The 11,673-nt window shown below is 32.3% G+C and overlaps 1 protein-coding gene and 1 long non-coding RNA gene across 2 annotated transcripts; one reads left to right on the top strand and one right to left on the bottom strand.

Annotated features, from left to right (window-relative positions):
- Nucleotides 1-474: 474 nt before the first annotated feature.
- Nucleotides 475-1,437, top strand: LOC147544202 (uncharacterized). The gene has a single exon (XM_086635650.1). The coding sequence runs from the start codon at nucleotides 475-477 to the stop codon at nucleotides 1,435-1,437; it is 963 nt and encodes a 320-aa protein (XP_086491776.1).
- A 3,971-nt stretch (nucleotides 1,438-5,408) lies between these two features.
- LOC147544201 (uncharacterized) lies at nucleotides 5,409-10,062 on the bottom strand. The gene is made up of 6 exons (XR_015224072.1): nucleotides 9,999-10,062; nucleotides 8,178-8,337; nucleotides 7,986-8,091; nucleotides 7,785-7,884; nucleotides 6,887-7,038; nucleotides 5,409-5,706 (listed from the first exon to the last, which is right to left on the bottom strand). It is a non-coding gene; the product is annotated as an uncharacterized LOC147544201 (long non-coding RNA).
- Between the last annotated feature and the right edge of the window lie 1,611 nt (nucleotides 10,063-11,673).

The following is an 11,673-nucleotide window of genomic DNA, read 5'->3' as shown; positions in this document are numbered from 1 at the left end:
GATTGGTTCTTTGCCCCTTTCATACCTTGGCATGCCTTTGGGTCAGTCCCCGAAGACTTTACCATTCTGGAATCCTATTAATGAACGAATTGCGAAGAAGCTTGCTCCTTGGAAGCGGAGATTTCTTTCCAAAAGCGGTAGAATCGTCCTCATAAACTCTATTCTTTCAGCTATGCCGCTTTACTTGCTTTCTATCTTTTTAATTCCCGGCAAGGTAGCGAAAAAGATCGAAAAAATCTTCAGAGATTTTTTATGGGGTGATTCTAATTCTAAAAGGAAGCTTCATTGGGTTTCTTGGCACAAGATTACAAAGCCTCTTTGCCATGGAGGCCTCGGAATAAGAAGATTAAAAGAAGCTAACTTATCTCTTTTGGCCAAATGGACTTGGAGGTACGGGAATGAGCCGGACGCTCTTTGGAAAATATGATTAGGGAGAAATATAAGGGCAACAAAAAGTGGCGGTTTCCAAAAGAGATGAGTGTGCATAAAGTGGGTGGTCCATGGAAACAAATTCAAGCCTTCTCTAAGTCAGTTAAAGCAGGTTCATGTGTTACTATTAACAGAGGATCAAAAACTTCATTTTGGGAGGATGCTTGGGCAGGATCAACTCCGCTAAAAGATGATTTCAAAAGTATTTGGAAATTCTCTAAGACTAAAGATGCCTCTGTCGAAGAAGTGATAAACGATAACTTCTCTTCTCATAATTGGGATTTAAATCTTTCAAGAACCTGTTCCGCAGCAGAAGCAATGAAGGCAACAGACCTGCTGCTTAAACTCTCTAGTACGTCTCTTATGGATACTTCAACTTCTCCCACCAGATCGTGGACTCCAAGCAAAAATTGTGAGTTTTCCGTCTCCTCTTTTTATCACCATCATTTAAATTTCTTCTCAACCAAGAACAAAGCCAACATCCAGAGAGACTTTCCGAGTAAGAATATATGGAATAACATCATTCCTCCGAAGATCTCTTTTGTTCTATGGGCTTTGTATCTCCAAGCTCTTCCTACTCTTGATACTCTTAAGCGAAGAGGTTTCATCTTCCCAAATAGGTGTGCTCTTTGTAACCATGAAGAAGAGACTCTTGATCATTTGTTCTTTTCGTGTTCCTTCTCAAATCAGATTTGGAACTCCCTTACCCCATCTTTTATCAAGCTCTCAAATTCGTCAAATCGTTTCAAGGACTTAGTCGACTCAAATACTCTCCCAAAGTCGCTTGATAGGAAAAATTTCTTGAGATATGGAGTTCCTTATGCTATAATTTGGAGCTTATGGGAAGAGAGAAACACAAGGATCTTCGAAGAAAAATGTAAATCGGTAGAAAATCTTATAATTTCGATCAAAGCTCTCCTTTTTTACTGGTCTACAAACCAAGAATGGAAGTCCTCCACCACCTTTTCAGAATTAGTTTTAAGCTGGGATACTCTTATTAGCATGTAATCTATTTCTTTTTTTCTTGTTTTCTCTTTGTAGTTTCAACCTTTGCAATTAATGAAATCTATTTTACCCTCTTCAAAAAAAAAAAAATTTTAAGCTGGGTTTTTTTTTCTTAATCAGAACCTGATTTTCTCCTGTTAGACGTATCTGACTAGTGATAATGAATCAATCCTCATTGATTTTCGTCTTGTTGCTTCTGATTTACATCTTGTTAATGTCAAAGAAATCCCTCCACTTACCTTCTTCACTTCTTCTCTCATTTTAATAGTTTTGGAATAATTGATGCATCCATTATTACAGTTTTCACTGTAAAATCCACTTTTTTCCTCAGTTTCTGGATCTCCATAATCTAAGTAAATGGGTTTTGGTTTCAATCTGGAGTTCAGTTCAATTTCTTGCTCTTCTTCATTGTCAACTTGAGCTCTATTTTTTTGCTCTGAATCTTGGTTAGTTGTTGAGGGAAATCTGAAAATCGATTTAACATGGAGGAATTTCTACATGGATCTGATCTGCACCTCATTAGAATTAAAGTATTATTTGGTGGTGTAGACAAAACAAACCCATTACTTTCTCTCTCTTCATCTTCTTTGTCTACTTCTTTTTCTTCCTCTGTCTCTTTTTCTTTGATTGCTTCTCTTTCTTCTTCAGTTTCTTCTACTTCTCTTTTGGATTTCAATTCTTCTCTAGCAAAATTGATGTAGATTGTTGCGGAAGCATAAAAGTACTGGAATCTACCATTCTTATAAACTAAACTAACGGAATAAAGCGGATAAAATAACGATTAAACGATGAATAAACGAAGAACAACTGAAATAATTAAAGAAGAGGATGCAATCAAGGAGATTTTGTATTTGATAATTCAATTCAATACCTAACAAGACAGACTGGACTTCTCTTTTATAGAGATTAGACTTTCCTAGATAGACACAAATAAGGACATGAGATAACTATTAAAGATACTTTCCTTGATTGCTAGGACTCTAAATATGGAAACCCTAAATACTACAATCTGGAAACTACGCTAATGTAGTAACCTGACCGTTAGACCCACTATTAGTCTGGCCGAGAGGCCGATTAGGTAGATGGTCGTCATCAAAAATGAAACCCATATCTAAGAAATGAAAACAAACTACTTGAAACAGGACTAGAAGATTCAAGATTATATTTTTTTTTTGAGAAACAATTACAGAACAGAGACTTTTGGAACCAATTATACCATTTTTTTTAGTACAACTACATCTGCTCGTTCTTCCATTCTTGTTTGGGTTCTGTTTGTTGCATCTTATAACTTGCACTTGACCCATACAAGTAACTTTTGGTGAAGATGGTTCTTGAGTTTCAATGGTGGAGACATTCTTCTTTCTAATGAATATAGGACTTAAAAAAGTCATACAACCAACAAATAGATCATAAAACATGTAAAAATGTGTTTAGGAAATTTTCATATGCTTCTTGGGAGACTGAATTTTGTCCAGAAATTGATTTTTTGGGGATCTGTTGCTATTTTTCCAAAATTTGTAGAAGTTGCTTCATCCATGGTGGTTTGCAACAATGAAGTTACTTTGTGACTTTAGAGATGAGTGCAGAAACAATGTGGGGATATTGTAGAAGTTCGAAGAACTTAGCCTGTTACTAATGGTCGTCGGTGATGGATGACATTTCCGGTGGAAGAAGAATGGAAGAGAAATGCTTAGGGATTTAAGTTTTAGAGAGATATAGGGTTGAGATATGTAGATTGATGATGTGGGTGATATACACCCTTAACGTGGGTTTTGTTTAACCCATTACATCGGGGGTCCTTTAACCAAACAAGGTCAATGACTATTTACCAAGTCAATGGGTTCATGGAGAGACCTTTTAACAAAAATGGGGGGTCTATAAAACTTCCCAAAGTGGCCCCACAAAAAAATATTGAGTCTGCCACTGCAAACAAGAGCTATGTAATATAGAAAAAAAATTTGAAAAATTAGAAAACAATGCATAACAAGGTCTTAGGTTACTTACTTTGTTGTTCCACTTCTTTCATTCAATCATTTGGTGGCTAATCTACACAAGAAAAGAATACTAGTCAGACAAGACTAAGTTAGGGTGCTTTGGGTATAAATCAATAAGGTTTTAATTTTGACTAAAATTTCCTAAATAGCTTTTTAAGGATTTTCAAATGGAAGTTGAACATAAATTGAATCAGTTTATTGATCAAGGAATTATTAATATAAAAACATCCTAAAAGAAAGTAATTTTTCATGAAGATAAGAAACTAGAAACGAAGAAAAACTAAACATAAATGAATAGTAGAAAATATTGTTTGATACACGTGAAAATATTCGCTATGAAACCCATTTTTTATTAGGAAGAAAACCAAGTTTTTCTAACAGAAATTCAATTTTTTGGGTTTGGTATGCCATGAAAAAATATAAGGAGAACATCTAAAGTCGCCCACAATATTACTGTTGGCCCCCTTTTTATACATAAAAGGGGCACCAGCTGCAATAAGATGAGCATCTTTAGAATTTCTTCAGAGATTGAGAGAAAGAGAGCGAGAGAGAGGGAGAAGGTAAGAATCTAGAGAGAGTTTTATGATGAAGGAGGAGAGAGAGCGTTTTTTCTGTTCAACTGTAGGAAGGTCGTTTTTCTATGTTGTTGGGGAAAGTATTCCTCACTTTTTCCAAAAAAAAATTTCATATGAAAAATCGATTTTTACACTGTTGTAGTCAAACCAAACAGGAATATCGGTTTTCGTAAAAATATCGACTTTCCCACCTGATTTTCAAAAAAAACAGAGAGAAGGAAAAGAAACCTTGGTTAGAAATGAAGTCCTTTCTCCGCTTTGTTGGATCCTTTAATGAAGAATCTATAAGCTAGTAAAGCTAAAGTCGGGTTAGAAGTAAAAACAAAGGGAATAAGTGGTCTAATAAAAATGATGAGATTTATGAAAAAAAAACTAGCAATGTATTTATAGTGAGCTTGCTTCATACCTAAGACCATTCTAAAAGTTACCATTGATGGTCATGATGATGGGATAAAAGAAAAGTCAAGAAAGTTGAACAATGTGCACAACAAATTTATAAGCAAACAGGGTTTTCCTATTATATGTCTTAAGGGTAGGCGAGAATGTATTTCTATTCTTTCCCTTTTTAACATAAAAATATTGAATTAATAAAGTCAACAAAAATAATTGATTTTAACTTGTTAAAAGACGAAAAATTTTATAACGAGAAATATGTCTATGAAAATAGAAATATGTTAAAGTTGCGAATAATAAATGTAACTATGCAGAACCATGATATTTAAAAGAAGCAACAAATATCGAATGTCTCTACCAACTCAACTTATAAACTTTTACTTTTGTACAATCGAATTTTAGTCATCAAAGTTATAATTATGTTACGTTTTGTCAATACGTTTTTCTTTCCAATGATTTTGATTGTAACATGAGTTTGTATTAGTATGATTCTTGTTCCAATTTGAAAATGAAACTGGTTGAAGCATTTCGATAAATTTTCAAAACAAATTGACTCTGTTTAGCCATGAAATTGATTCTGGGAGAAGAGATCATGGTGATTTGAAATTAATGCACTGATATTAGTAAGTATCTGAGTTGAGATCAAAATACATTTTCTAATTGTTTCGTAAAATTGAAACTATGTATGCATTAATATATAATGGAATACTTTTCATAGTAATTACATTTTTACACCCGATAACTTATTAGTCATAAATTTCCTAAAGTATTTTGTTTAAACATTTAGGAAGACCCCTCATCAACTTAAAATAACGAAAAATGATATATTTTTGCTACGTTTCAAGTTTTTGCTATCTCCTGGAAAAAATTTGCACAAGTACACGAAGTGGTATGATAATACAAAGGGGTATTGGCATATACAAGAAAAAAAAAATTTGCACAAGTACACGAAGTGGTATGATAATACAAAGGGGTGTTGCTATACACAAAAAAACTGAAATGTTAAATATTCTTTTTGTATACCCAAATTACTCCTAACATATCCATATGGCCTTGCTGCTTCCGGTTGGTGGTAGTAGGAGTAGAAAATGCAGAAGATCAAACTTGATGGGGAGTGAAGATCAAATCCTCTGCCCCCTGACAATGACAAAACACTTTGTATCTTCTTTCTCTCTATCTATCTTCTTCCTTTCTCATCTCTCTGCACACACTTTCACCAATTTCAGTATTAAGGTCACACAAGATCCCCAAGTATTATAGTTTTAGCATGGTTAACTCAAATCAAGGAATTTGATTGCAGTTGACTGGATCTGTATAAAGAACCACGGAAAACGAAAAGATTGAATTATATTTTAATTTCATATTGTAAAATTCGTAATTACAAAAAATTCCACTCAAAATTATTGAAGCCTCAAACTAGCCAATTCATTTAACTTAATAGATAATCAGAGAAATAAAAACAACCTGTTCATAAATGGTTCATAGTCGACCTTATTCACGTTAGTCTAATTTTATTAGTTACATATAAGAACCTCACTTAGAAACCGATATTACCTTGATGTTATGAACGTCGTGCTAAAATAAGATTTTTCAGCCTATTCTTCTTTAAACTCATATATATAATCGAAACGTTCATTACCATTAATTCTTGAATAATTTTGGGATCCTTCTTGTATCGTTTTATATAATCTAGGGAATCTAGACCAACCTTCGAGTTTCATTACAAATTTCATTTTCTTGTATAAACTCACACACACCCACACGCACACACATATATATATACTAGATTTGACTTGGCCATATTCATTTTGAGTCCAATTTTTTTTCCTCATAATCTTCATCTCACTCTCTCACTATCTAGCTCTATCTCTCTCTTTCAGGCTTAATTCTCTTTTTATCTATCTCTCTTGGATTCTTTCGGGGTCTAGGATTATGGAAGAATGACTTCTGGGTCTTCTTTCTATGATAATAATCACTTTCACGGGGTTAATACAAACCCTATTAATAAGACCAAGGGTTATAAGTGGCTTCTGTTGTAAAGGGGTAGTAATCTTATGCCTCTTTGGGGCTAGAAAAATTGTTTCCTTTCTTTGGAAGTGAAAAATATCCTCCGGGTACCCACTTCACTCTTTTTTCTATCATGTTTTTTGTTGATATATGGAAATCAGGGCTCTGTTAAGTGTCGATCAAGGTTTTGGTAGCTTCACTTACTAGGTAGTTGTTGATTCAAGGTGGTGGGCGAAAATGGTGGTGGAAGACAGAAGTTGTGCTGGTGAATGTGATGAGAAGATGAAGATTAAGAGGCAAAGTTCGATCAAGTAAATATTTGGCCTATAAAATAAATATCTCCCCTACTAAATCTTTATGCCCCTGAGACTTTTCTCTATGCCCCATTAGCGCATAATCAAGTTTTTTTTTCCAGAATTTGAGTAAACAAATTTAAAATAAATATGAAATAGAGAAAAGAACGGGAAAATATTATCTAAATACCTTTCTTTTAAGACAACCCCCAAAGAGTGGATTTACGATACTTTCTTCTTCTGTCGTGAAATCAGAAAAATAATTCTTAAGCTTTCAAAGCAAACAATGAAGGAACTCATGTGCATCTTCCTGTTGATTATTCTCGAAAGAAGAAGAGATATCTAAAATTATCTAAGTTAAGAACTACAAAATATAGTACAAAGTGCTGAAAATAATCAGAATATAAAATGTTAACTTTACAATACTAAAAAGAGTAAAAGCTAATAAGAATTTGGATGGTCTGTTGAGCTTGAGAGGAGAGAAACAGGGTAAAGTGAAGTGGGTTGAGAAATCAATAAGACAGAGAAACATTTAAAACGTATAAGGGTAGTATTGGAAAAAACCAAAATATACATTTACAACGTTAAATTTTGGGTCATTCTTCCTGTTCTCCAAATAAAGGACTAAAGTACTGATGAGTTAACAACAACTTGGGCCTTAAAGTATAACCCAAAATGAATTCGAACTCAGTGTTCTTCAAGAGCAAGTTAGCTTGGAAAACAAATTCGTTTTAGGTCAACACAATCAGGGCACAACCTAGAAAGAACACCTCGAAAGAGGTATATAATTGTTCTCACTCGTAAAATATTGTACGTAGTTTTTGTTTTCTTATTGTTTGCGTTTAATTCCTTTGAATCGGACTTATCTGAAAGTCTAACTTATCTAAAATAAAACTTGTTTTCGTCAGGAGCACACATCAGGTTACTTAAGACAATACTCTTAGTCTAGATTCATTATATGCCTAGCACAAATGGATAGAAAATATGTTCAAACGAGTCAATTCAAATCTAGTGTTAGATTTAACTAAATTGATTAATCATTTATCAAATTAAAAACTAAACCAGAAGAACTATTAAATAGAGGATACTGCTTAGATTCGAAATGAAAAATATTTCCATGAGGCGAAACAAACATTTCCCGAACAAGCTTATTCAGAGCATAAACTGCACAAAATCCTTCAACTCCGCCTAAAATTTAAACTCAAGATTCACAAACAACTAGATAACCAAAACAAAACGAACCAGAAGAAAAATTAATACCTAAAATAAAGAAAGTTGAAAGATCTTACTTGTGCATGGATGTGGATGATTCGATGCACAAAGCTTTTGCAATGATGGGACCGTATGGGTAACACATTGCAGAATCGAGTTTAAAAAGCAAGTATTCTCTAAATCCTGAAACCCGGGACCAATACAATGCTTAATACTATTAACATTGGATGAAACAAATAAGAACTTCAATCCTAAACGTAGTTCTTTACCTCTAGAATGGACCTTTGAGAATAATACACGGTTTGGAATCGGACCTCTGACCTTATATTTCAGATAACTTCATGATGACGAGCCTCATCAAGCTCAAATATAGTGATAGCAGACATTTTCTCTTTGTGAGAAATTAAATTCATATAACCAACAAAAACACTGCAAGGTCAAATATATGAATAAACTGTCATACAAATTATTCTTATATGATATTTAACCAACAATCTAACCAAATTGTAAGTGATCTTAAGGAACTAATTCCCAAATAATTGTTTTATTTTGCCAAAAAAGTAACGAATCTTTTACGTTGGAGAATTTCTCATCAAATGTGCATGTGGCTCTTCCACGAATTCAATGATGAGTCAAAGGGTATTCGCTTGTACGGAGTTCTTTTTTAGAATATACTACCTTATATCCAATGAGTGCATAACCTTTGAAGTCTATTTTATCACTTTCTAACATGAGTTAATAAGATCCTAATTTTATTTTCGTATATAAAAATCTTTGACATATACCGAAGTTTCCCTTAAAGTATTTATGATATCTCTTTTTCTCTAACTTTAAATAGAGTCACCAAGTTTTAAAAATGAAAATCCTATGCGGCACAAAAAGTGATAGACTAATTCTGTGAAAGCTTTATAAATGAAATTTAGAATTTTAGATATTTTTCTAAATAATGAAATAATATTTTACTCTCTATTGAAGTTGTTTTTCATTTCTTCCTATTTTTCTACTTCCTCTTCGTGTTCTTCTGATGTAAGTTTCTTCTTCTACTTCTTTTTGTCCTCCTTCATATGGAAAAGCATCATATAATTTGGAGGTCTTTGATGGCGGGAAAGGTAATATATGTTTTAGATAGGAAGAACCATGGTTCCCATAATTTCGAAAGATATACTTTTATTGATCTTAAGGAGGCGCCTTTAACACGCTTTAACCCTTATCATACAGAAAAGTGTCTATTTGTTTAAAAATTAGTCCCAACATGTTTTTAGTTCAACATCTGAAGAATTTTTTTTTTTGCAAGATTCTAGAGGAGACGATTTTCTAAAACACTGCAAAATTTCTTGTTCATTGGATAAACAGTTGAAAAAATACGACAGTCTACAATAGAGTTCTTACAAGGGCATATTGAAAAAAGAAAGATTAATCAAAGGCGTTCATTATTATTTATTTTTTCAAGAGAAGTTAAACAACATATTTACCAATGATGACTCATCTTGTAAAAATTATTAAGAGAAAAAAATAACGTTTATCTTTAGATTTACTTGCTCTCAGCATTAACCCTACTCGTTTTCTGACAAAATGTATATTTTTACTAAAAAGATTGCTAGTCAACCAAATGGGAGACAAATTCAGTTATATTTAGAAAATACATATTTAAAACTATTCTTCATTGTAATTGCACTTTTTCGTATGATGAAAACTCATCGTAGAGATATGTTTATCAATTGGTCGGTAAAGTACCCCCGGAGACAAAACTTTCTGGCCACCACTGTAAGGAACTATGTTTTCCACATATAGTTTTGATAGATCGATGTACTTTTATTCATCTTTTAACTCTTAGAATCTAATCCATTTTAATGTATTAAAATAAGGTGATATTCTGTAAATGCAACATTCCCATTATTATGACGTTATTCCGAAAATCTCCATTGAATCAAAACAACTTTATACTTCAATTAAATCTTCTTTCCTATCAAATGATTTTTCCTAATTTTGTTTTGTTCGAAAATTGTTTAGCCAACTTGATTTTCTAAATAGCCGGAACAACCATAGTATATTATAGAAAGAAAAACTAAAAGTCAGAAAACAACGCATACCTTGGTTTTAGATCAATTACTTTCTTGTCCATTTCCTTCATTAAATCATTTGGTGGATAATCTACACAAGAACAAAAGTGTAGTGAGAGAGGATTGACCAAAAAAGAGAACGAGAACACAAAACAAAAGTTAAGAAACGTTCTGCTATAAGTTACTAAGATGACAGCGTGAGTATCTATCAAAAACATAAGTTAAATTAGGGTTCTTTGGGTATAAAATTGATAAGGTTTTAATTTGGGTTGATTCATCAAATAACTTAAAAAGACTTTCAAGTGGAAGTTTAAGATTATGTTGAATCAAATCAAGCAAATGAAAAAACCAATTCTAAGCAAAATAAACAAAGACTTGCTTTTTTTTTGGGTGAAATCAAAGATTTGCTAAAACATTAAAACCAATAAACTAAAATATAATGATAAATTAATTACGAATAGAACTCCTAAGAAAACATCCTAAAAGAAATTTTTTCGTCATGATGATAAAAAACAAAGAACCCTAAACACAGATGAATGAGGAAAAAAATAACTAAAAACAAAGAGAAAAAAGAGAGAAGAAGAAAAAAAAGAAACCTTGGCTAAGATGGAGCCTTTTCTTTTCTTTATTCAATCCTTGAATTAAGAATGTATAAAGTAGCAAAAATAAAGTTGTTTTACCAAGGTTAAAGGGAAGAGAATGAGTAGTTTGATGGAAGAAGATGAGATTGATGAAAACAAAAGAAACCTAACAAAGTATTTATAATGAGATTGCTTCCTACCTAAGATCCATCTGGAAGCTCTTGCAACAAAAAAAAAATCCATCTAGGATCTTAAGCACCATGAATGTTAAGAAATATATTTATATTCTTTCCCTTTTCAAATAAAAAAATCCTAGAGATATAGTCAAGAAAAATATTTATATTCTTTCCTTTTTAAAATTACAAATAATTTACAACCTAACATTTGACGCATGTAGAAAAAAAGAAAGATATTAACGTTGTGAATAATAAATGTAACCGTATTGAACCATGATATTGAAGGGCAACAGATAACCTCAAGTCTCTACCAACCCCACTCAGCATTTTAATCTTTGCACCTTCGATTTTTAGTCATCAAATTTATAATTATGTTACATTTTGGGGATACATTTTTTGTTTCCAATGATTTTAATTGAAATAGGTGTCTGTTTTAGTCTGTTGCTTGTTCCATTTTGGTAATGAAACTGGTTGATGTCTTTTGGTTGTTTTTCCAAACAAATTGACTCTGTTTTTAGGTATGACATTAATTTGGGTACACCTAAGGGAAGAAATCTTTGTGATTTGAAATTAGAAATAAACTGAAATTAGTAATAAATTATTCAAATTATCTATGCATGAATATTCCCAAGTTGAAATCAAAAACAAAATATTCAAATTATCTATCCATTAAGATATTTTGGAATTTGTAGTAATAAATTTTTCACACCCGATAATTTCCGTAGTCGTAAAATATCTAAAATATTTGTTCAAACATTTATTAAAACTTGCCTTGAACTCATCGTAAATGAAAGTGGCACACTTGTGATATGTTTCGAGTTTTTGCTATCTGATGAAAAATCTTGCACGAGTAAATCGAGTGGTGCAACATTACAACGGGGTGTTGCTATGTACAAAATATAAATTGCCCGTTTTTACAATCTTCAACTGACCCATAAGATCAACAGA

This window comes from Eschscholzia californica, unplaced genomic scaffold (assembly GCF_041429995.1).
Source record: "Eschscholzia californica isolate CP2 unplaced genomic scaffold, dmEscCali1.0.p SCAF_4, whole genome shotgun sequence".
Classification (NCBI taxonomy): domain Eukaryota; kingdom Viridiplantae; phylum Streptophyta; class Magnoliopsida; order Ranunculales; family Papaveraceae; genus Eschscholzia; species Eschscholzia californica.
This window is presented reverse-complemented; position numbering and strand designations above follow the sequence as displayed.